At 45.2% G+C, this 26,241-nt stretch overlaps 1 protein-coding gene across 3 annotated transcripts; it reads left to right on the top strand.

Moving 5' to 3' along the window:
• Nucleotides 1-1,593: 1,593 nt before the first annotated feature.
• Nucleotides 1,594-12,557, top strand: RAB19 (RAB19, member RAS oncogene family). Of its 3 annotated transcripts, none has more exons than XM_086688692.1 (4): nucleotides 1,594-2,691; nucleotides 3,836-4,059; nucleotides 6,673-6,856; nucleotides 11,461-12,557. In XM_086688692.1, the coding sequence occupies exons 2-4, from the start codon at nucleotides 3,859-3,861 to the stop codon at nucleotides 11,727-11,729; spliced, it is 654 nt and encodes a 217-aa protein (XP_086544818.1). In that variant the 5' UTR covers nucleotides 1,594-2,691; nucleotides 3,836-3,858; the 3' UTR covers nucleotides 11,730-12,557. The 3 variants fall into 3 exon arrangements, with proteins under 3 accessions (XP_086544818.1, XP_086544813.1, XP_025785683.1); XM_086688687.1 differs by having other exon boundaries at nucleotides 1,595-1,931; XM_025929898.2 differs by having other exon boundaries at nucleotides 1,596-1,948.
• The last annotated feature ends 13,684 nt before the right edge of the window (nucleotides 12,558-26,241 follow it).

Here is a 26,241-nt window from a genome sequence, read left to right as displayed (position 1 = left end):
TATTTCCTGCCTTCTGCCTGTACATGGTGGTGAATCTTGACGGATATTTCATTTTCAATTCACAGACATATGACAGTGGCTCTCAAAGTGACAATGTGCAGCAGCAGCTGGCAGTATCCTTTGTTTTCTTGCTCTACCTGCCGGCATTGGGTGTATCTTTCTCAAAAAGAGAGGTTCCTGAAAAGTGATGTGTAAATGGAATACGGGGTAAGATAAATTATAATTTAAAGGTTTCCTGAAGGAATCATAGAAAGAAATGTTCTTGGATAGTGAATAAATTGTCCTCTATTTCAGTGCTTCTCAATCTTTTTAGGCCTCAACCCACAGTAGAAATACATTTTATGGGGGTGCCTGGGTGGCTTAGTCGGTTAAGCGTCTGACTTCGGCTCAGGTCATGATCTCACAGTTTGTGGGTTTAAGCGCCGTGTCAGACTCCATGCTGAAAGCTCAGAGCCTGGAGCCGGTTTCAGATTCTGTGTCATTCTCTCTCTTTCTCTCTCTGCCCCCCTCTCTCTCCCTCCCTCTCAAAAATAAATAAAAGCATTTAAAAAAATTTTTTTAAAAAGAAAATATGTTTAAAAAAAAAAGAAATACAGGGGCGCCTGGGTGGCGCAGTCGGTTAAGCGTCCGACTTCAGCCAGGTCACGATCTCGTGGTCCGTGAGTTCGAGCCCCGCGTCAGGCTCTGGGCTGATGGCTCAGAGCCTGGAGCCTGTTTCCGATTCTGTGTCTCCCTCTCTCTCTGCCCCTCCCCCGTTCATGCTCTGTCTCTCTCTGTCCCAAAAATAAATAAAAAACGTTGGAAAAAAAATTTTTTTTAAATAAAAAAAAAAAAAAAAAAGAAATACATTTTACGTCAGCCCAGCACACACATGCATGTATTCAACTGGTCCATACATTGCACAAAACAGTACTTAGCCTGACCGCATGACTGCACGAGATATATTCTGAAATTTTGTCCTAGGCTCCTCTGTGAAAGTGCTGGGTGCAATCCACAAAAATTGATTTCGTGACTCATTAATAGGTCTCAGCCCCCAGTTTGAAAACACTACACCAGTTTAAATATTTTATCAGTCTGGATGTTTCCGTTTTGCACAGTGTAGCTTAACTGCCCACGCCTTGCATTCTGCATCGTGGAGAAAATCTAGCGCCTAAGATCTGAGGGACAGTGACATTTCCAGACACTGTGAGGGGAAAAAAGTGAGGAAAACTCACCTCAGCTTTCTGCTTCTACTGCCAGCAGGAGACTGATAAACTCTAGGTTTTCTCAGACCTAGAAATTAACCCTTGTTCTGTGGTGGATTTTTTGAGGGAGAGCAAACAAGTGTTTGTTTGTTTCAGCCCTTTCTTCCCATGCAAATTCAAAGTCGTTTTGGTTTTTTAATCTTTTTGGACCACCTTCTTTCTCTCAATTGCCCCTCAGAAAGTTATTCAAGTCCACAAAACAGTCAAATGACTCAAGATCCAGGTCCCTATTCTCCTTGACATTGCCGTTCTCTCCCCCGGCCGCCCCCCGCCCCCCGCCCCCGGTACAACAAGGGACCCAAGGGAAGGTGGGGGGCGAGGGCTGCAAAAGAGGAGGGGAGTGGAAAGAAGGAACGGGGGCGGCTGGACAGGTCGTGGCTGAGTGAACCGGCTCGTCCTTCCCGTTTGGCTTTGCTAGGTGACTGGGTGACGGAGGTTGGCCGGGAAGGCTGACTTTGCGCGGGGTGTGCTGGCCGGCGCCTCGCCTTTGCCTTTGCGCTTTGTACCCAACGGCGCGCGCGAGCGGCCGCGCTCAGGTGCGGTGGGAGGGTCTGCGCTCTCCTTTCACTTTCTCCGGTCGCCAAAGCGGACACCTGGGGACGGAACCACAGCTCCCACCAGGCCAGCGAGGCAGGAGGACGGAAAAGGAAAGCTCGGAGAAGAAGTGAACATTACCTGCTAGCAGAGGTGAGAGAGCGAGCCAGGTAAGCAACAGGTGGACCAGGAAGGTGAGGGTTACAGGATGCGGAATGAAGGGCACCGGCGGGGGCGGGCGGGGGGCACCGCTCTTTCCTCCTTGCGGCGCCGCAGGCTTGGGTGAAGAGGGCTTCTGTGGAAACCCTGAGGACTTACTTGGGCAAGGGGGCCGTGGAAGCAAGATTCCAGCTCAAGTGCCAGGGATATGACACCGGAAGTAGAAGGGCCTCATTTGAAAAGCCAGAAGGAACAAAGAAAGGGGTTTCATCGTGGCTTTTGTCTGCTGGATCATTTAGCCATAGGTGACTTCAGAGGTGTCCAAGAGAGGTATGGGATCCTTCTTCATCCATTTAAAGCTCAGGGTTTTCCCAGGCAGGTGATGAATCTGTGTGCTTTTCAGTTTCTGTGATGATACAGACTTGTCCTTTTCGGGCTTTCGAGAAAACCCGAAACTAAAACGGGAAGAAATGGAGAAGGGTGCTATAAGGCAGGAACAGTCTGCAGCCAGTCAAATCTAATCGCCAAATGCTATCAGGTTTCGTGTATTTTTACGACACGCTGGAGGAGGAGGAGACCCAACACAGCACCATGTGAAGCACAGTTGAAAGGCCCAGGGATATTTGCCTTGAGGGGATGTGCTTGCTGCTTCAAATATCTGACGGGCTGTCATGTGGAATAGGAATCTGCCAAGTCCGGGCACAGCACGAGGGTCAACAGATGGAAACTCCAGAGAGATAGAATTCAACCCCATGTAAGTTAGAGCTGGGCATGCCAAATGGGCTTTTTCAGGAAGCAGTGAGTTCCTGGGGATCAAAGATATTAAAGCAGAGGTGAATACTGAAGCAGAAATGCTGAAGTGGGAATCAAGTTTCAGGTGAGGGATTGTGTTGATCAGCACTTCCCAAACCAGATGGTCATCAGAATCACCTGGGGAGGTTTGCCTGTGCGTGTGTGTGTGTGTGTGTGTGCGCGCGTGCACACATGTGTGCAGGTGTTTAACTATATTTAGCAGATCTGGGATGGTCTCCAGGAATATATATTTTTAATTATCCCCTCCAGATAGTAATGCCATTAATCAATTAGGGAGCCACTGTCATTAGAAACTTTATTTTTTCCAGTCTATCGTAAAATATGCTCTAAACACTTGAAAACCATAGTTTTCATTTGGATTTTTTTTTTTTTTTAGTTTATTTATTAAATAATCTCTTACTCCAACATAGGGCTTGAACTCATGACCCTGAGATCAAGAGTTGTGGGCTCTACCAACTGCGCCAGCCAGGTGCCCTGCATAGTTCTCATTTTGAAATAGTCTCAAAGTCTTAATTTCCTGGTCAAGGAAACCAGAAGAAAAGGCCATGTCACTCTTCCCCAAACTGACTTCCTGTCAGATCTTGTCTGCCCTTGTTGCTGGTTGCCTGGATGTTGAGTCTTCCATAGCTGGGAGTTTTGCTCCCCATGCAAAGTGGAGATAGGATGACATCTAGGCATGTCCTCCAGCTGATGAGTGGCAGGTAGAGCACTCCCGTAGGCATCTCCTCTGCCATCCTCCTGCTCTGGGCACTTGATGGAGTGTGAGGCACTTCGCCTCAGTGACTAAGATTTCAGTTGGTCCTGTCAGCTGAGAGTGTTGCTTATGTGCTGGGCTCAACAGACAATGGCAGTTAAATCTCTACATTCTAAAGTAATGTCAACCCACCGAGGGCAGGTGTGGGCTTGTGGGGATAGCTCCCTTGTCCCTGACCAGTAATTAATGTCCTTCTCCCACAAGAATGCTAGTGCCACGAAAGCAAGAACCTCCCTTTCTCTTGTCCCATCCTGCATCCCGAGTCCCCGGCTCCTGACCGAACAGTGCCTAGCTCACTAAAGAGAGACTGAGTTCCTGCTTTTCTTCCTAGGTCCGTTCTAGGTGGCAACAGCCATGCAATTCTCCAGCTCATCCAGGGCAGCAGATGAGAATTTTGACTATTTGTTCAAGATTATCCTCATTGGGGATTCCAATGTGGGGAAGACGTGTGTGGTGCAGCATTTCAAATCTGGGGTCTACACGGAGACGCAGCAGAACACGATTGGGGTGGATTTCACTGTGCGCTCCCTTGAGATCGATGGCAAGAAAGTGAAGGTCAGAAGGGCACCTCTTTTAGCTAGAGTTCCTAACACTGAAACACATGCCTGAGGAATCAAAGACTTAAATATAAAACATGAAATCATAAGAGTACCAGGAAAAAACCACATCGGAATATTTATTATTGTGGAATGGGGAAATCAACCTTTTTTTTTCCTTAGAGAGGGAGAGCACGTATGAGCAGGGGAGAGGGGCAGAGGGAAAGAGAGATAATCATAAGCAGGCTCCACACTGAGCATAGAGCCCAATGCAGGGCTCGATCCTATGACCCTGGGATCATGACGTGAGCCGAAACCAAGACTCTGACCCTCAAACGACTGAGCCACCCAAGCGCCCTGGAAATCAACCCTTTAAGACAAGAACCCAGAACTCATGAAGGAAAAGACTGCTTAATCAGAAATATCCAAAGGACAAATTTATACATCTCTATGTAATGATATAAAGGTCAAATTGCTGAGTGTGGAATCAGTTTAAGATTCTCTCTCTCTCTCCTTTTGCCCCTCCCCACACTCTCTCTCTAAAATAAAACATTATTTTAAATAGTAAAAATAAAGGCCAAATTTCTACATCCACAAAAATACCATAAACAAGAGATGCATAACAAACTGGAAAGAAATATTTGCAAATATGGGACTGACAAAGGGCTAATTTCCTTCATGTGAAAACAGAGTCCCAATAAATATCTAAGAAAAAGACCGACAACTAAATATAAAAAGTAGGCAATCCACAGACTGGACACAAATGCCATTTCATAAATTCAGTAAGAACTAGCTTGGAAATTCCTTACTCATAATTTAAAAAGTGAAAATTAGAATAACAGTGAGATATTACCTTTTGCCCATTTGGTTAGAAAAGATCAGAAGAGTGTTGGTGACAATGTAAAGCATGATCTTGTTTGGGATCTTGATTAAACAAAAACAGTAAAAAGACATTTTGGAGACAATCGGGAAAATTGTAATGTGGTCAGGTATCAGATAATACCAAAGGGTTATTGAAGAGTTGACCAGCAGCGATTGTGGTGTTGTGCTCGCATAAGAAAATGTCCACTTTTTTAAATGTTTAATTATTTGTGTGTGTGTGTGTGTGTGTGTGTGTGTGTGTGTGTGAGTGTGTGACAGAGAGAGACAGAGAGAAAGAAAGGGAGAGAAAATGAGGGGGGAGGGAGGGGTAGAGGGAGAGGGAGACAGAGAATCCCAAGCAGGTTCCATGCTGTTGGCACAGAGCCCTACGCAGGGCCCGAACTCATGAAACGTGACATCATGACCTGAGCTGAAATCAAGAGTCAGACGCTTAACCGACTGAACCACCCAGGCACCCCGAAAATGTCCACTTTTGACACAAATGAAATGACATGAAGTCTGGGATTCACATTAAAAGAATACCACAAAGAAATCAATGGAAGGAGCTAGATGGAGCAAGAATGGTGAGATCTTGATAATTACTGAGTGTGGATGATGGCTATATGAAGGTTCCTTGTTTTATTCTCTCTAGTTTGGGGTATGTTTGCAAACTTTCTTTTAAAAAAACCATTTTATAAGGGTGCCTGGCTGGCTCAGTCAGTAAAGCATGTGACGCTTGATCTCAGGGTCATGAGTTCAAGCCCCACATTGGGTGTAGAGCTTACTTAATGAAAAAAAAATTAATTAAATAATATATTTTCTAAATAGTGTGAGTGAACAAACAGGTACACTCAGACACTGAGAGGGTATACCCAATGGGTGCCCCTGCTTGGGAGGATAATCGCAAAGGTATTATTATAAGGATACTCTTAAATGTAAACAGCTGAGTGGTCCTTTAAAATCAGAACAGTTTGGTGTGCCTGGATGGCTCAGTCAGTTAAGCGTCCAGCTCTTGATTTCGGCTCAGGTTCATGAGTTCGAGAGCACAGAGCCTCCTTGGGATTCTCTCTCTTCTTCTCTCTCTGCCTCTCCCCTGCTCACTCTCTCTTAAAATAAATAAACTTTTTTTAAAAATAAATAAAATCTGGGGCGCCTGAGTGGCTCAGTCAGTTAAGCGTCTGACTTGAGCTCAGGTCATGATCTCACAGTTTGTGAGTTCAAGCCCCACGTCGGGCTCTGTGCTGACAGCTCGGAGCCTGGAGCCTGTTTCAGATTCTAGGTCTCCTCCTCTCTCTGCCCCTCCCCTGCTCATGCTCTGTGTCTCTCTGTCTCTCAATAATAAATGTTAAAAATTTAAAAATAAATAAATAAATAAATAAATAAATAAATAAATAAATAAATAAAATCAGACCAGTTCAGCCAGTGCCATCACCTTGAGTGATATCACCGAGCAGTTTCAAAAGATAAACTCCAAAATCTAGAGGAAGGGAGAACAGAGGTAAAAAGGTCAAGAACACGAAACCCAAAATATTGGATCCACCTCTCGGACTGAGCGTCCCGTAGATGGTGACTCCCAAACCCGAAAGCGCATCCAAAATGCTCTGGGAGTGAACGGAAACACTGATTCCTAGGCCCCAGACACCAGACCTACCGAATTTGAATATCTCGAAGTGAGACCCAGAAAACTCCCTTGTTCAGACAACTCAGGTGAACAAGTTCCCATAAAGCATGAGAGCTCCTGATGTGGACCCCCTTCTCTGCCCTCCTCCAGATGCAAGTGTGGGACACAGCAGGCCAGGAGCGCTTCCGGACCATCACGCAAAGCTACTACCGCAGCGCCCACGCGGCCATCATCGCCTACGACCTCACCCGACGCTCCACCTTTGAGTCTGTTCCTCACTGGATCCACGAGATAGAAAAATATGGCGCGGCGAACTTGGTCATTATGCTGATTGGTATGCTGTTTTCAAAGCATTTAGCTTTTCGTTCCTGGCCCCCTCTCCTGATGCTCAGCTTTTTGGGTGTTTCTGATGGGAATGGCACATGAAATCATAAGAATGCCGGTGGTGGAAGGACCTCGGAGTGTTTGGCCCGGAAATTCCCATCAGATTCACCCGAGAATGGGGTGAATGAGGTTGGCGGGATGGGATGTGAATTTGCTAATAATACAGATTCCAAGGCCCCCACCCTAGAGTGTCTCATTCTGGAGACCTGGGATGGGGCCCCGGCTTCTAAAGAAGCCATACCCTTCATACCGATTTGATGCGAACGTGTGTAGACCACACAGAAAATACTCTATAGTCTGAGGTTCATAATAGCAGATGGCTCCAGATCCCCAAGGAAGCCACTCAGATGCACGTGACTGACTGCACCCAGGAATAACTCCTTACAGCTGCTAAGATCCTAACAAATCCTAGGAACAAACCTCCATCAGAATTAACAGGGATACAAGGGGCAGACCAGACTCCCAGCTTAGGAATGGCCACTCCTACAACATCCCTTGGTGAGAGCCACCAAGGGGCTCTCGTATCTTTCTTCTAGAAGCAGAGCTGTGCCCTGACCTTAAACCTCACTAGCAGGTGCTTGGGTGGCTCAGTTGGTTAAGTGAACGACTTCGGCTCGGGTCATGATCTTACGGTTCATGGGTTCAAGCCCTGCTGTGCCAAAAGCTCAGAACCTGAAGCCTGCTTCAGATTCTCTCCCTCTCTCTCTGCCCCTCCCCCAATCATGTTCTATCTCTGTCTCTCTCTCTTTCTCTCAAAAATGAATAAATGTTAAAAAAAAAAAGAGGTGAGCTGAGATCAAGAGTCAGACCCTTAACTGACTAGGCCACCCAGGTGCCCCTAGACATTCTAATTTCAATATATTTCAATCCATCAATCTTTTCCTTAATGATTGTTTCCTTGTATCCTATTTAGGAAATCCCCTAATCAAAGTCATCAAGATATTCTGTCTTTTGAAATAAGTTGTCTGTCTGCCTTCCTTCCTTTCTTCCTTCTTCTCTTTCTCTTTCAACTTATTGTGGCTTTTACATTTAGATCTAATGTAACATCATTAGATCTAACCAACATCAGAACTGATGTTGGTCTATTTGTTGGTATGGACCACAAATTTGTAATTTTTCATGTACAGATCCAATTGCCTCAGTGCTATTTACTAAAAAAGGCAGCCTTTCCCACTGCTCTGTGATACCATCTTTCTGTAAAGGGTGCATATATCAGTGCACCCTTGTTTTTGAGCTTTTTATTCCACTCTATTGATCTATTTCATGCATGCTCTTGTGGGGCAAAGTACCTTAGACGTTACAGTGGCTTGTGGCCCTCCAAAGGGCTAGATATACCATGTATCTGTGGTACTAAATTTTCATGGGATCTATATACAAATGTTCATAACAGCTCTATTCATAATTAACCAAAAACTAGAATCTACTCCATTTCTTCAAATGGGTGGATGGTTAAACTCTGGTCCATTTATACCATGAACTGTCACTCTGCAGTAAAAGGGATAAATTACCAATACGGGGCGCCTGGGTGGCGCAGTCAGTTAAGTGTCCGACTTCAGCTCAGGTCACGATCTCGCGATCTCGCGGTCTGTGAGTTCAAGCCCCGCGTCGGGCTCTGGGCTGATGGCTCAGAGCCTGGAGCCTGTTTCCGATCCTGTGTCTCCCTCTCTCTCTGCCCCTCCCCCGTTCATGCTCTGTCTCTCTCTGTCCCAAAAATAAATAAACGTTGAAAAAAAAAATTTTTTTTTAAATAAATTACCAATACATCCTTGGATGGAACTCAAGGGAATTATGCTGAGTGGAAAAAAAGGCAATCTCTAAAGGTGATATCTCTAAAGCCACCCTGGGGCACCTGGGTGGCTCAGTCAGTTGGGCGTCTGACTTCAGCTCAGGTCATGATCTCACAGCTCGTGAGTTTGAGCCCCGCATCAGGCGCTATGCCAACAACTCAGAGCCTGGGGCCTGTTTCAGATTCTGTGTCTCCCTCTCTCTCTGCCCCTCCCCTGCTCATGCTCTGTCTCTCTCTGTCTCAAAAATAAATAAAAACATCAAAAAAATCTTTTGTTTTAAAAATAAAGGTGATATCCTGTATGACGTCGTCTATATAATAGTCCTGAAATAACAAAATTGTAGAGATGGAAAACAGATCAGTGGTTACCAGGGGTTGGGGGTTAGCTGTGATGGGAGGTTATAAAGTGGTGGCATGAAGGAGCACTTTGTGTGATGGAACCACTCTGTTATCTTGGCTGCAGTGGTGGATATATGTGGTGAAATTGCCTGTAATTATACATGCACGTGCACAAAGGAGGGTACCATGTAACTGGTGAAATCTGAGTAAGCTCTGTGGGTTGCACCAATGTTAACTTCCTGATTTTGAGGTTGTGCTACAGTTACGCAAGAGGTTACCCATGGGGAAACTGGGTGAAAGGTACGCTGGACCTCCCTGAAGGACCTCCTTTAACAGGCTGCAAGTCTAAGTGCACCTGGGTGGCTCAGTCGGTTAACGTCAGACTCTGGAGCTCTACACTTACATCGCCATCTCACCGTTTGTGAGATTGAGCCCCAACTTGGGCCCCGGGCTGACAGCATGGAGCCTGCTTGGGATTCTCTGTCTCCCTCTCTCTCTGCCCCTCCCCTGCATTCTCTCTCTCAAAATAAGTAAACATTAAAAAAGAAAGAAAGAAACAAACAAACAAACCAGGGGCACCTGCGTGACTCAGTCACTTAAGCCTCAGACTTTGGCTCAGGTCATGATCTAGCAGTTCATGAGTTCAGGCCCCGCATCACTCTCTGTGCTGACAGTTCAGAGCCTGGAGCCTGCTTCAGATACTGTGTCTCCCTCTCTCTCTGACCCTCCCTTGCTCACATCCTGGCTCTCTCTCAAAAATAAATAAACATTAAAAAAACTAAAAACAAACAAACCAATCTGTGAGCCTATAATTGTTTCAAAATTAAAAGTTTTAGGGGCTCCCGGGTAGCTTAAGTGCCTGACTTTGGCCCAGGTCATGATCTCATGGTTCGTGAGTTCCAGTCCTGCATCCAGCTCTGTGCTGACAGCTCAGAGCCTGGTGCCTGCTTCAGATTCTGTGTCTCCCTCTCTCTCTGCCCCTCCCCACTTGTGCTCTGAGTCTCTCTCTCTCTCTCTCTCTCTCTCAAAAATGAATAAACATTAAAAAAAAATTAAAGGTGTAAAGGCTTTCATGGTGGGGAGGGGTAATTACGAGAAGAAAGGGTCTAAAAAGGCTCCTTTATGGGAAAAAAAAACAGGTTGAAAAACATTAATCTAGCCTGTCTTAATTACGGTAGCTTTGTAAGAAATCCTGATGTCTGGTAGAACAAATCCTTTAGGAAGACAATTTTACCTTGTGATTCCTGCCTCAGAGAAATCAAAGTCCACTGACTGGATGAATATAGGGGTTGAAGTAGAGAAGCCAAAGAGATGGGTCACTCTTCCTTCTGTGAGCAGTCCCGGGCCATGCTTGCAAAACCCCTCGCTGAACTCTCTGGGGTAATAGGGAATGTTCTACATCCAGAGGGGAAGGGTGGTTACAGAGCATATACGTTTGTCAAAACTCATGAACTGCACAGTTAAAGTCTGCATCTTGTTGTATGTAAGTTATAGCCAAATCCCGCATTATTCATTCCACGCCTTCAATCCAGCAAATCCTAATTCACAATCTCCTCAGCTAGACCAGGGCCATCCAACAGCACCCAACACTTTGTGGTCTGGAAAAGAGAGTGGAAAGAGAACCAAGATTTGGGGCACCTGGGTGACTCAATGGGTTAAGATCGGCTCGGCTCACGATCTTATGGTTTGTGAGTTTGAGCCCTGCATTGGGATTGCTGCTGTCAGTGCAGAGTGAGCTTCAGATCCTCTGTTCCCCCCTCTGCCCCCCCAACTCTCTCTCTCTCTCAAAAATAAATAAACATTAAAAAAAAAAAAAAAGGAGGGGCACCTGTGTGGCTCAGTCGATTAAGCGTCCGACTTCGGCTCAGGTCATGATCTCACGGTCCGTGAGTTTGAGCCCCGCGTCAGGCTCTGTGCTGACAGCTCAGAGCCTGGAGCCTGTTTCAGATTCTGTGTCTCCCTGTCTCTCTGACCCTCCCCTGTTCATGCTGTCTCTCCTTGTCTCAAAAATAAATAAATATTTAAAAAAAAAAAAAGGAAAAAAGATTTGGAGGAAGAAGAGAGAAGACTGAGGACTCCCTCTGGCACAGTCTTTACCTTGTTTAGACTTTGAAGGAAAGACAGCCCCTCCCGAGAGCACACAGCCTTCATCTGTCCCTGCCAATAAACACAACCCTCCAGCCCCTTTCTCACAGCTCCTGAAGACCTTGACAGTGAATGAAGACAGTGGCTCTTTCCATACACTGATGGTTTCATTTTCAGTAAATCTGCCCACAATTGCTGTCTATGAATGTATGCACGCGTGCATATTGCCGAACTAAATGTTTCTCTTAAGGTTCATTAAAACACACGCGCGCGCCCGCACACACACACACACACAACGGATTCAGTCCCTCAATGGAATATTTGTTTATCTCTCTCACCCCCAGGGAACAAGTGTGACATGTGGGAAAAACGGCATGTCCTGTTTGAAGATGCCTGCACGCTGGCTGAGAAACACGGCCTCCTTGCTGTTCTGGAAACATCTGCTAAGGAGTCTAAGAACATAGACGAGGTCTTCGTGCTGATGGCCAGGGAGCTGATTGCCCGCAACAGCCTGCACTTGCTTGGTGAGAGCCCCCTGAACAACCTGGCCATGGGTTCCAGGCCGGTTCTTGTGGCCCAGGGGCCGAAGGAGAAGACCCACTGCATGTGCTGAATATGCCCTCGAGGCCAGCTGCACACACCGGACGCCTGATGTCAGAAACCAAAGTTGGCCGGATATCCTGTTGTCGGCCCGATATCCTGTTGTCGGCCCAGAGCATCTCAGACCAAAGCACAGACTTGCCTCTGGCCCTAACCCCGCCCCCTGGATGGGGAGCACCATTGCCTTGATTCACACCTGAGGCCAGAACTGCGGACTCTGAGGAAGAGGACACCACTGTTTCTTTGGATCCCGCCTAGGGCTTAAGGCACAGGGGTAGGAGGACAAGATCTGCTTTTTCAGCCTTCCATTTTCTGTCTCCCCAACCTTTCAACGGCTTTCTACTGAATTCTGCTTCTCACTCAAAGAAGAGGGTAGTGAAGGAAAGAGGAAAGGAGGCATATCAAGAGGGGGAGAGGATGTTTAGAACATTCCAGGGCAGTTTATAGCAGCTCTGGCAAGGGAGGATGGAAAAAACCCTGCAGTGATAAACCAGAATGCTGCTGACATTCACATCTCAGGTCTTTAGCTTGGGGGGCAAAGCCTTCGACAGAAAGACCATCAACACTGTTTTGCCGAATGGTCAAGTGCCATGTGACGGAGACAGAATGGGATCTCACTTTATCCTAGTTAGATTGCTTTGACCACCCTCCTAGAATGCGGGAGATGCCTACAGTTTCCTTTCTAAAATACCACATTACCTGCTGGATAAAAACTCACTTCTGAATTGCAATTAAATGGGTTCATAGATGAATTTCAAGACAAAAGTGACCTCACTGTGTGGCCCCTGTGCATGCCCCGGACCCTCCAACACCTGTGAGAAATAAACGTCCTTTTTTCGAAGTCCCCTGATGGTTGTTGCTGAGGCAATCATAATGATATTGTAATCATAAGAACCACAGGGCTGGTCCAGCTACCACGTGGCTCTGAACAAGAAAAGGTCTGTGGTGGCTCACCATGGCACTAATCACAGGCCGAGACCAACAAAGAACAGATAGCCACTATCCAGGTACTGGGTACTGGAGATGTGGCTAATCTGAATTTGAGATGATCTCTACGTATGAAATACACACCAGATTTTGAAGACTTAGTACTAAAAGAGTATAAAATATCTCATAACAATTTTATATGATTATATTTTGAAATGATATTTTAGATATACTAGGTTAAATAAGTATATTATTAATGTTTCACTTTTTTTTTTTTTTTTTTTTTACTTTTTAAATATGGCTACTAGAGGAGCGCCTGGGTGGCTCAGTCAGTTAAGTGTCTGACTTCAGCTCAGGTCATGATCTTGCAGTTCATGAGTTTGAGCCCTGCGTACAGCTCTATGCTGTCAGCGCAGAGCCCGCTTCAGATCCTCTGCCCACCCCTCCCCTGCTCACATTCTCTCTTTCTCTCTCTCTCAAAAATAAGCAAACATTAAGAAAAAAATAAATGTGGCTACTAGAAAAATTTAAATTACGTTAAGTGGCTCACACCATATATCAATTGGACAGTACAATAAAGCAATGCTTCTCAAAGTGTAGTTCACCAACCAGACATAGGAGAGGAGCCAGGGGATGCCTGTTATAGATTCCTGAGGCACATGACTGACTTGTGGAATCGGAATCTGTTCAGGAATCCACATTCACCCAAGCTTGCTGGCTGATTCCCATGCTGAAAGTTTCGAACTGCTACTTTACAGAGGTTGGTGGGGGGGGAGGATTAGGAGGAAGATCATAGAGAATTAATCACATTTTTAATTCATTTCAATATATATTTGTTGCTGAAAAAAACCACCCACCTTTAGGAAACATGAAGGAAATCTAGTTAAATGCCAGAGAGAATAAATGCATCCATGCAGATTAACCTGTCTCATCTGTGTTTTATTGTTTTTTTTTTTTTTAATTTTTTTTTCAACGTTTTTATTTATTTATGGGAGAGAGACAGAGCATGAACGGGGGAGGGTCAGAGAGAGAGGGAGACACAGAATCGGAAACAGGCTCCAGGCTCCGAGCCATCAGCCCAGAGCCCGACGCGGGGCTCGAACTCCCGGACCGCGAGATCGTGACCTGGCTGAAGTCGGACGCTTAACCGACTGCGCCACCCAGGCGCCCCTGTGTTTTATTGTTCTAAGTGAAGGGGTAGGCACAGCAGAATCTCAGGACTAGATCTGTACCAAGCCACTGCATGGTTTTGCGAGGAGGCAAGAAACAGTCGTTAAGAAAGGTGAAGAAAACTGAGTAGATCAGGGGAGGGAGTGAGCAAAGACGAAAGAGGCTGAGCATGAAGTCGCACACAAACTTCCCATTTCCCTGCCTGTCAATCTCCCTACTCTCACGACCTCATCAGCTTCTCGGGCTATGCGCTCTGGGGATTATATGGAATGAAAATATTCCTACCGACAGGGTGCACATGTGAGAACAAAGCCACCTGAACATCAGCGACCTGTAATTAGCCAGCCCGGGCTTCAGTCGAAATTATAGTGCTTCAAACAGAAACCTCCCAGTCCACTTGAAAGGGACTTGGAAGGGTGACGGGAGTGGAGCGGCGTCACTGAACGTGGGTGTGCGAAGGTCCGCTCTGAAGAGACGCACAGGCTTTTCTGGAGCGCGGCCCGGTGTCCTAACTGGCACGATGAGGCCAGTGCAGGCAGGTTCCCCTGCACAGCCGTGGTCACGGAAGGCTGTGTGGCACTGAATCCTGGTATTTTTCTCACATCTCCCAAACTGTACAGTTGGTAATAAGTGAGTTATATGAAATCAGGTTCTAAAAGGGACATTTCAGAAGAATGAAAAGATTACAAATGTCTCCATATGTTGTCTGCCAATGTTAAGCACATTTCCATATGTACAGAAATCTTTCAGTTAATATTTCATTGTTCATAGATGGCTCCTGACTCTCTTCCCCATTCTGTTACTGAAAAGGTCCATTAGTTATAAGAGGAATATTACTATAATAGCGTTAATAATAGCAAACACATATAGCAATTACTATGTGCCCAGCGCTGCACCATACTGACTCAGTGAATCCTGTCTACTCTCTTTTGAAGTGGGTGCTATTATTTATTCCTTTTTTTTTTTTCAAGTTTTTATTTTTGAGACAGAGCCCAAGCAAGGGAGGAGCACAGAGAGAGGGAGACACAGAATTGGAAGCAGGCTCCAGGCTGTCAGTAGAAAGCCTGATGCAGAGCCCAAACTCACAAGAGATCACGACCTGAGCCGAAGTTCGTCACCTGACTAAGCCAATAGGCGCCCCTAATTCTTATTTTAAAATGAGGGTATGAAACAGAGAGAGATTAAGTTCACACAGCTTGTAAGTGGCAGAGCCATGACTCAAACACAATCTGGTTCCAGAGCCCACTCTTAGCATTAGGCTCTACTCCCTCCCAGATAATGACCAGTATCAGATTTGGCTGTCATATTAACCTGTCATCATCCTGCATACACACACACACACACACACAAACACACAGAAATACGCTCATCCCAAGATATACTCTCAAATGTATATTTCATGGGCACCTGGATGGCTCAGGTCATGATCTTGCAGTTTGTGGGTTTGAGCCCCGCGTCAAGCTCTGTGCTGACAGCTCAGAGCCTGGAGCTGCTTCAGTTTGTGTCTCCCTGTCTCTCTGTCCCTCCTCCGCTCATGCTCTCACTCTCAAAAATAAACACTAAGAACAATTTTTTTAATGTACACTTCAATATCCTTCCAAGTCAAGTCATGTAGCTTTCTCTGTACAAGAAGCTGGAGGCTGGAAGGAGGCAGTGGGGGAGGGGGCAGGGGTGGAGAAAGGTGGCTGGTTGGGTGGGTTAGGCTCGGCCTATCTAACCACATAACCAATTATGTAGGAGCAGGGCCTGAGTTATGCCAGCTCCAGCCTGAGTCCACCTCTTCTTGAACAGGGATGCTGTGGAAACTCCACCTTGCTTATATGCAAGGTCATTTGGGTGACCCAAGGCCAACTAGGCTGAGTCCTACCTCAGCACAAGGGTTAGATTGCGGGCACGGAGAAGCAAGCACACATCAACGCTCCCTGCCTGTCGCCTGATGGAGAAGAGGCTCTGGGGACTCATATCATCAAAGACAAGATTAGTGCTTACTTCAATTTTTCATATTTTAAAAATTATGTATTTTGAGAGGGCGTGAGGGGCAGAGAGGAGAGGATCTGAAGCAGGCTCTGTTGACAGCAGAGGGCTTGACGCGGGACTCAAACTCATGAACCGTTAAGATCATGACCTGAGCCAAAGTTGGATGCTTAACCAACTGAACCACCCAGGCACTGCTCTAATGCAGTATTTTTATCTTTTAATGTGTGTGTGTGTGTGTGTGAGAGAGAGAGAGAGAGAGAGAGAGAGAGAGAGAGAGAGACAGACAGAGACAGACAGAGAGAGGAGGGGAAGAGAGAGGGAGACAGAATTTAAAGCATGCTCCAGGCTCTGAGCTGTCAGCAGAGCCTGACGCACGGCTCCAACCCATAAAACATGAAATCACGACATCAGACACCTAACGGACTGAGCCACCCAGGTGTCCCTCCAATGCAGCATTTTTAATATTTTTTCTGTAGGCTGCATGTTGAAGAAAAATTTTAAATTACAGAAAATCTTAAGAATATCAAAAGTACTGGGGCGCCTGGGTGGCGCAGTCGGTTAAGCGTCCGACTTCAGCCAGGTCACGATCTCGCGGTCCGTGAGTTCGAGCCCCGCGTCGGGCTCTGGGCTGATGGCTCAGAGCCTGGAGCCTGTTTCCAATTCTGTGTCTCCCTCTCTCTCTGCCCCTCCCCCGTTCATGCTCTGTCTCTCTCTGTCCCAAAAATAAATAAAAACGTTGAAAAAAAAATTTAAAAAAAAAAAAAAAAAAAAAGAATATCAAAAGTACCTGGGATCCCGTGCAGAATGACTTTCTCAACACGATCTTGTACATATTTTCTTTTCTATACGTTTACTCTGTAACATTTCAACATCCACAGGATGTAGCTGTTACTCAAGTAACCCCTCAAGGAGTGTATTCTGGCCTGGCCATTTACAAATATTAACCTGGCACTCGCTTCCACTTTGCGGGGGGAGCGGTTAATATTGTCAACTGGAAGAGGCTGGGCCACAGAATGTGTCTGCATCCTGGCTGTGCTTCAGATGGGCCACAGTACCTGCTAAATATGCAGATTACCAGGCCCCCCCCCGAACTGTATTTCAGTAGGTCTGGACTAGCTTGTACTTTGTACTTTCTAAAACTCTCAAGGCACTAGAGGATTCTCACAAGCCCATTCATAAACCGGGCATCAAAGTCTAGAAACAATCGGTTGTTCCTACAGCTCCCCAAGCACCCAAAGCCTTAGTGGTCAGTGACAAGATTTAAAGCAGATACCCAAGTGCCAAACCCACTGTCCTGTTGAAGCTTTACTACTACTCAGGGGATGTTTACCATGAGCTCAATTTAAGGGTTACTTTATATACTTTGTTCTAGGGAACATGGGAGTTTAAAAAGTTCAGAAAGAATTTCCCAATCTAAAAGAATTCAGTATTTAGCTTGGAACAAAGCTTATGTATTCAAGGTTAGAGAATGTCGCATGGTTAATGGCTTCAAAAACTGATGGAGAGGAACGTATCAGCTCAGGGTAGGGGGGAAGCAATACCAGGCTGGCTGAAGTGATGTGGGGAAAGGTCCTGGAAGCTTCAGGACCTCCACAGGCCCTGTCACAGAAAAGATAGCAGAGGGACACAAGGGGGCCGAGAGTGAGGAGGCAGAAGGCAGGAGCAGGCCCAGTGTTTAGGGTGCAGAACAGAGTTTGTTGGAATGTCACGGGCACATGTGAGGCATTTTTAAGAGCCCAGAATGAAAAAGTTGATGGAGTTGATCCTGCCTCCAGAGACAGCAAAAAGTTCCTAAGGATTTTGAAAAGGGGAATTTTATGATTGTGTTGATAAATCCAGGGTAATAAGGGGTTGAGTCAAATTTGTGGAAAGGCTGGTGGTGTCTTAGGAACTGAGGCAAAGGGGAGAGGGGTATACCAGAGAAGGTTCAGGCAAACAGCTAGATATCAGCTAGTACCTGATGAAAGGCAAGACAGAGGGAAAAAGATCAAGTCTGAAGACCGGGTCACTACTACTGCTTTGGTGATGACATCAGTGCCCACAGCTATTGGCCTTCTAACCCCTGAGCTTCTTCAGTAGCCCAACTTCCTTTAGTGCCAAGAACTGTCGTGGTTAATTTTTGTCTCCCTAGCACTGGACTCACCTATGAAAGTTGCTTCACATGTTTGTTAGCAGGCTGAATTCTGAGTAGGGGTGAAGGAGGATCGAGAAAGGCCAGGAGTGGGCCTTAAGGAATGCCCATGACTCGGAGGAGGAAAGAGGAGGAGCCAGGACGTGAAAGTCAGAACCAGGATGACGAACTATGGCTGCTCAAGGAGCCGTCTGCATGGTCTTCCTGGTCAGTGGCCAAGTGAGTGTAGAAATTGACCATTTAGAAACTTTTCTATCATTCTGGGATTGCCACAACATCCAACTCTATGTTTGCTGAGTTCAATGACAACTTTGGGATTGTACTTTGAAGGGCGTTTTTCATTTCATTTTGTAACAACTCATTTTTATTATTCTATCACAAAGGTATTAGCCCACAATGGACCGGAAACATGGAAAAATAAAAAGACAACTAGTCCTTTACCAGTAATACTTTGAGAAGCATTGATGTTAAGTAACATTAAAGATTGGGGAAAATAAGGGCGTCTGCCTAGCTCAGTTGGTAGAGCCTGTGACTCTTGATTTTAGGGTTTTGAGTTCAAGCCCCAGGTTGGGCATAGAGATTACTTAAAAAGAAAAGGTAAGATTGGGGAAGAAGCCAAAGAAATGGAGAAAAGGTTCCCACGATTCCTGAATTTGGCAGGACCACCATCAGTGACCTTTGGCAATGCACTTTTGGTGGAGTGACTGTGGTACAGTCCCATCCCTAAGGAAAGAAAATAACCTCAAGGCAACTCCTGCTTACAGACATCCCTCACGACCTTGACATGAAACCACTTAATCAGACATGTTTGTGTTACCATGTATGGGACAAAGAAGTAAAAAATACATAAAACAACAAGCCACGTGGTGTTCAGGGCTCAGTTCTCTGGGTACAAACCTAACTGAGCATGTGCCAGCAGGATAAAGTTGCTTCCTGGAAAGAAAAGCCTCAGTGTCGCGACTCTGTGCGAGACTCCCGCTACGCGATGATGACGACGACGTCCAGCGCAGGAGAGACAGTCTGAGTCTGGCCTCAAATCAGAAGGACTAAGTTTGGGGGCGCTTGGGTGGCTCACTCCATTAAGCATCTGACTTCGGCCCAGGTCATATCTCACAGTTCATGAGTTTGAGCCCCAGCTCAAAGCCTGGAGCCTGCTTCCGATTCTGTGTCTCCTTCTCTCTCTCAGCTCCTCCCCCACTTGCACTCGGTCTCAAAAATGAGTGAACATTTAAAAAAAAAAAAAAAAGGACTAAGTTTGAAGCCTACTTCTCAGCTTATCCACTGCGAAACCACAGGCAAATGACTTTTCCTTTCCTCGCTCATAAACCAGTGACCCACTTACCTCTGATTGCTACAAGCATTAATAATAATGCCTAATTGAAGGGCTAAGTACAGGTCCCGATACACTGTGTTCGTCACTAAAAGCATATTTTTTTAAAAAACCACATAAGTAGAGATCACTTGTTCAAGAACTTTCTTTGTGGAAAAGGAGAAAAATAATTGGTGTTTAGAAACAAGCAAAGGCTTCCTCTATACCAGCAACACTACTTGTAAGTATTTAGACTCCAGAGTGTCAGGGATTGTGAGACGGTACTGTTAGTAATAATGAAAACCTAAAAAATACTCTTCAAAGGGGGTTGTTAAAATAAATTCTATACAACTTTTCTTTACTTTTTAAGTAAACTACACCAAGCGTGGGGCTGGAAATTCGTGACCCTGAGACCAAGACCTGAGTCAAGATCAAGAGTCTGAGCCACTCAGGCACCCCGGTAAATATATGTATTTTAAAGTTTGGGGCGCCTGGGTGGCGCAGTCGGTTAAGCGTCCGACTTCAACCAGGTCACGATCTCGCGGTCCGTGAGTTCGAGCCCCGCGTCGGGCTCTGGGCTGATGGCTCAGAGCCTGGAGCCTGTTTCCGATTCTGTGTCTCCCTCTCTCTCTGCCCCTCGCCCGTTCATGCTCTGTCTCTCTCTGTCCCAAAAATAAATAAACGTTGAAAAAAAAAAAAAATTTTAAGTTTATTTGTATTGAGAGAGACAGAGACAGCACAAGTTGGGGAGGGACAGAGAAGGTGAGAGAGAAGGCCAAACAGGCTATGTGATGCCAGTGCAGAACCCTGATGTAAGGCTCAAACCCACAAGGCCACGGGATCATGACCTGGGTAGGATTCTTAACCGACTGAGACACCCAGGCGTCCCTATTTATTTTAAAGTTTATTTATTTTGAGAGAGAAAGTGCAAGCAGGAGAGGGGCAGAGAGAGAGACAGAATCCCAAGTGGGCTGGCTCTGTGCTGTCAGCAAAAAGCCCTACCTACATAGGGCTCAAACCCCTGAACTGTGAGATCATGACCTGAAGTTGGATGCTTAATCAAATGAGCCATCAACCTATTACAAGCCCTATCTATCTAGATATTTTTAAGTAAGCTTCACATCCAGTGTGGAGTGCAACGCAGGGTGTTTGAACGCTCAACTGACTGAGCCACCCAGGCGCTCCTATAATCAGCAGGGTTTAAACGAAGAATATACTCTATAACAATTTATTGGATCACCTGGGTGGTTCAGTAGGTAAAGCATCAGACTTCAGTTCAGGTCATGATCTCAAAGTTCAGGGGTTTGAGCCCTACGTCGCGTTCTGTGCTGACCGCTCGAGCCTGGAGCCTGCTTTGGATTCTATTGTCTCCCCCCACCCCCCGCCCCTTTCCCACTTGCATTGTCTGTCTGTCTCCCAAAAATAAACACTAAAAAAAAAAAACAAAAAACAAAAAAAGAAATGGGTCAAGATTAAGGATTTTCTCATAGGTGGTCTCCAGGTGTGATAGGAGGAGGCCATCAACAGTCAGCACTGACAGGGAGGGGGAGAGAAATGGAATGGGACGTGGCATATGCATGGCCCCAAGCAGTATGTACTGGTACCAAAGATGATAAAGGGCTGGCATTGGGAGCAAAAGGAGGCAGTGCTAGAAATGGTGAGTCTACAAGATGCTATAACTCACAGAGTAGGATGAACCAGAGAAAAACCAGAGAAACAACAGGTTCATTAAGGATCCTTTAGAATGTAAATGTCAGGAGGGAAGGATCTCCAATTTGTTCCTTCTCATATCCCAAGTACCTAAAGAAAAGTTAGGACTCAAAATTTGATGAATCAAGGTTAAGGGTTGTAAGTACAATATATTTAACATTGTTGGAACAGTAGGAGAAATTTATTCATCAATCATCACTGTAAAATACCCAGATGGGGTGCCTGGGTGGCTCAAGTCAGTTGAGCGACTGACTTGGGCTCAGGTCATTATCTCACACGTGGGTTCGAGCCCTGCATCAGGCTCTGTGCTGACAGCTTGGAGCCTGGAGCCTGCTCCGGATTCTCTGTCTCCCTCTCTCTGACCCTCCCTGTCTCCCACTGTCTCTCTCAAAAATGAATAAACATTAAAAATAATAATAACAGGGGCACCTGGCCTGGGTGGCTCAGTCGGTTAAGCGTCCGACTTCAGCTCAGGTCACGATCTTGCGGTTTGAGTTCGAGCCCCGCGTCGGGCTCTGTTGCTGACAGCTCGGAGCCTGGAGCCTGCTTCAGATTCTGTGTTTCCTTCTCTCTCTGCCCCTCCCAGGCTCATGCTCTGTCTCGGTCTCAAAAATAAATAAAACATTAAAAAAATAGTAATAACAAATAAAATAAAATACCCCGATAATTATACTGTGTTTATACAGGAGAAAATTTTTTTTCAGTTTTGATTTAATATTTTTGACAGAGAGATCACACAAGTAGAGGAGGGGCAGAGAGAGAGGGAGACACAGAATCTGAAGTAGCCTCCAGGCTCTGAGCTGTAGGCACAGAGCCCGATGCAGGGCTTGAACTAACTGAGATCACATGAGCCAAAGTCAGACATTTAGCCAGCTGAACCACCCAGGCACCCTTAAGTAGGCCCCATGCCTAGTGTGGAGCTCAGAGTGGGGCTTAAACTCACTCTTGATCCTGAGATCAAGAAGACCTGAGCTGAGATCAAGAGTTGGAGGCTTAACTGAGCCAAACAGGTGGTCCTAGGAGAAAATGTTAACTGTTGTTACTTAGGGTCATGTCCGTAACTATTCTCAAATGGATTGGCAGGGTCACAAGAGACATAGAGAGTGAAAAACCACACATGGCAAGCATTAATAAATGGTTATTCTAACGTTCAGCACACTATCCTTGCAGTTTGAAATTTCTGAACAAAAAAGGGGCTAGGGAACTAATAGGTGAGAATTACACACACGTGCACACACACACACAATTAGATTGAGCCATATAACATTATTAAACGCTTTCGACCTACAAAAACAAAGGGCATCTGGCCAGATCACACGTTTTAAGAGCTGTTCTAATTGCACGTGTCCTCTCAAATGCAACTATTCCCCTAACACAACAGAAATGTGTTGACTGAACACTTACAAGGTTCAGTACCAGAATAGCTGCTTTACCATTAGAATACTCAAAGATATAAATTAGACTAAGGAGAAGACTAGATCTTTCAAGTTGCAGGCTTGGTTTACTAATCGCTAACTTGCTTGGCTACTGGTTATTAAATACTAGAATACAGTAAAAATGCTTTCTTTGTGGCTCCTTAAATAGTCTCCTTGATATACTCCCTTAGTCTGCAGGGTCTACAGTTCCATAAGCTTGTAGTCAGCTGGAAATTATTCCAAAGGTTAAATCCCACTACATTTTTTGGCCAGTGAGAAGTTTGCTTACAGATTTTCCTGAGGCAGTTTAAAAAGTAAATTCACAAAAAACAAAGAGTCCAATAGTGAAGACAGAATAAGCCTGGTAAGTTGCTTTCCCAGTGGTAGGCAGGGCCAAGAGCCACCTCCTGCCTGTTGTATTTGACTTACACTTCAGTCAAGCTCTAATGCACCCACACGTGGCACCTGGACAGGCTAGCCTGGCATCAGGCACTCCAAAACTGGCTGCAGTTCATCCAGATCCCCAACCCTCCCCTTCCCTTGATTAGCACATTGAAGTTTGAGTAGCACTATGGTTTCCAGGGCAGGTCAGGATAGGTCACAATTTACTAAAATACTCAAACTTACAAAGAATGTCTTATGTATGAAGGCAATCCAGCTTTATCCCTGTTACTGACACTTGCAGTGACATACTTTTCTATTCAAAGTTGTTATTGTTGATCAGTAAACTGGGCATATCCTAGAGGCCATCAAATGCCATTAATGGGAGTGTCCAATAAAAGCTGTTCTCTTGTCTGCCTCAGGGCTTTGGCACAGGTCTTTCTGAAGGGTGTCCTTTCTCCCCTTTAGCTCTCAGCTCAAAGGAGCTTTCCCAGGGCACCTGACTCAGTTTGTTGAAGTGACTTCAGCTCAGGCCATGATCTCACGGTTCCTGGGTTCGAGCCCCTCATCAGGCTCTGTGCTGATTGTGCAGAGCCTGGAACCTGCTTTGGATTCTGTGTCTCCCTCTCTCTCTGCCCCTCCCCTGCTTGCACTCTATCTCTCTCTCAAAAAGTAAATAAGCATCACCCCCCAAAAAAAAGCAACAAAAAAAGGTTTCCCTGGCCTGTTGAAAGCTCTTTTAATCTACACCTTCATAGTATAATAATTTGTCATTACCAAAAATAATCACTGTTGAACCACTGAAGTACACCTAAAACTAGTTAACTATACTCAAAAAAAAAAATTTTTAAACCTAAAATAAAAACACCCAAGAAACCACAGCCACTACCTGCCAAATGTCCTAAATATCAATGTACGTTCAAGCAAAAACTTTTTACAAATTCATTGAATTTATTGAGAAGCATAAACATTTGGTTCAAATGACACTGAGCATCACTTGAACCTAAAAATACTTTTGTTTAGGTACTACATGGTTTATTTCTTCCATGCGCTGGTAAGGGAGGGGTGTTAAAACCTGGTCAGTCTTGATGAGGATCTTTGTTATTTCTTGTCAGCCACAGATCTTCTGTCATTTAATAAAGTGCTGCCTCATTAAAGTGATTGACTGCAGAGCACTTCTTCCACCTAAAATGGAAGCCTGTTTAGTTTGTGAAAGTCCTAGACACTGAAACATCTTAAAACATGACCACTGGAGGAGACCTGATACTGTGTCAATCACTTCAGATATAACAAAAATTTCTTTTCCTTTGCTCAAGCCCACTGAAACCCTCAGAAGGTTTGAAGGATATTTAAAAACTCACCTTCTGCTATCCTATTTATAGCAACTAGTTAATTTTAATTTTTTTTTTTAGTGAGCTCTATACCCAATGTGGGGGTTCAAACAAACACGTATGACCCGAGATCAAGAGTCACAAAATATGCAAACTGAGCCACCGAGGCACCCCACAATTTAAAGTCTTCTGACATACAGATTACCATAGTCTCCTTCTTTAAAAAAGTAGATATTTTCATTATTAACATGTATTATCAAAGAGTAGGCAAAAAAGTACAGTTTGTAATAATGCTTTTTCTCCTAACACCTGTATACCAAGTACCAATTTTAAATCATAGAATAAAGTTTGTGTTGGTTCACTGATACTTTATTACTTGCTCCTGTATTTTAGGCATTTTGGTTTATTTTTGAGAAAGAAAGGGCATAAGCAGGGGAGGGGCAGAGAGAATCTCAAGCAGGCTCCACGGTGGTGAGTACAAAGCCCAAACTCATGAAATCAGTCAAATGCTTAACCGACGGAGCCACCCAGTGACCCCTTATTTTACTTTTGGATTGCCTTGAATAAAAGTGCCCCAAAAAGTTGCAAAAATAATTGAATATTTTAAACATCAAAAGGCCCTCAGTTTTCTGTATGACAGTTCCTTAAACAGATGGTTTCAAACAGGCTGTTACGTTGGGATAACAAAAAGACTCAAAATCTCATTGGCTTTTCACCCTGAAGGTTTATTTTGCGGTCACATTATAGGCCCCTCAGAGATCAGCTGAGTGTCCTGCTCTGTGTGACCCAGGCTGGTGAACAGCCGCGTTCGATTAGAAGAATGAGGTCAATGGTGGGCTGGCCCTTTGCTCACCTTTCATCAGCCTAAGAAAAGTCGGGCTTTGCAGCTGCCCTAAGCATCCAGAAGGCACAGACTTAGAAACACCATCAATATCCTACACCTCCCCTCTCTCCCTCAACTCTTGGGTTGTATTTACTTCACTTATTCTCCCAACCCCCCCTTTTTTTTTTTTTAAATAAGAATCTGTGGATGTCCCACTCGTTGTGCTGTGATGGCATGACAAGAGGTTGAAACAGTAGTTCTGTGCAAATGAGAAAGTTGAGGGGTTTCTATGGTCACTGTTGGTTCCCCAACTCTTTTTGCAAGAGGCAGGCACACTGAAAGAGCTCGTGCTCAGTGCACAGAACAAGAACATGTTATGGATTGGCTGATACACAAGCTTCCACTGCCTTTCCCAAGACCTGAAAGGAGCTGCTCCAAACATAAATGTACCTCAACTCGAGAAGCAAGCCACACTCACCGCCTGCAAAGACCATCTCCCCAGTGCAGACACAGATATGCCAACAGGACAACCACCAATGAACCTCTTCCTCCTTTCCAGACACCAGAAAGCAGAGGCTTTCAAAAGAGTCTCTCTTCCCCACTCAGACCCCCAACGGTTCTACCTTGCCTCTGAGGCTCTCCAGCATCACTCTGGGGGTGCGTGTGATCCCCAGCAGCTGGAAGCACAATGTCAACACTTCTGGAAGGAAGCAATGGATAAGAGAGCTTACAGAAACAGACTACTCACGGACCTATAGCTGTTACTATGACTACAGTAAGTCACAGTATCCACCATTCCTACAGGTGGAAACATTCTCAGTGGCACAAATTCCTGACATAGATATTTAAACCAAGCAACGGTATTTTTACAAATAAGCAGTGCAAAAAGGTCACTGCAGAATGGTTTTTATTAATAAAAAGTAGGATAGCATCATCAGGGAGAAAAATACCCTTTCAAAATAGATGGCATGTTGTGACCTACCTGTTATTTGAGGGTACACGAAGCAGGTTCAGCTACAGGCACGCAGCAGCAGAAAACTGGCAGGGCCTGTAGCCGCCAAAGAGGGCCTGAGTCTCAGCCTTGCAAATTCTAAAATACAGAATCATTGGAGGATCCCAGCTGGTAAGGTCCTCTCTGTATCTCTCAAAGCATTCACAGCAGGCTAGATGTTTTAGGGAAAGTGGTCACTTTCCTCCACAGAGAGGTGACTAATTGAAGAACTGATCAGAGTCCACGAAAGAAACAAATGTTATGCTTTGACAACTGCACCAAAACTGCTCAGTACATGAAACAGAAAGCCAACTGGTTTTTTTTAATTGTTTTATTTGGGAAAAGTGCTTCTTACAAAAG

This window comes from Puma concolor, chromosome A2 (assembly GCF_028749965.1).
Source record: "Puma concolor isolate L17-30 chromosome A2, mPumCon1.1.hap2, whole genome shotgun sequence".
Classification (NCBI taxonomy): Eukaryota; Metazoa; Chordata; class Mammalia; order Carnivora; family Felidae; genus Puma; species Puma concolor.
Note: the sequence above shows the minus strand (reverse complement) of the source record. Positions and strands in the feature narration are given on the sequence as shown.

Coding starts and splice junctions, on each gene's coding strand:
- RAB19 (XM_086688692.1), top strand. CDS start 3,859: ATGCAATTCTCCAGCTCATCCAGGGCAGCAGATGAGAATTTTGACTAT. Junction 4,060..6,672: donor TCGATGGCAAGAAAGTGAAG/GTCAGAAGGGCA, acceptor GCCCTCCTCCAG/ATGCAAGTGTGGGACACAGC. Junction 6,857..11,460: donor CTTGGTCATTATGCTGATTG/GTATGCTGTTTT, acceptor TCTCACCCCCAG/GGAACAAGTGTGACATGTGG.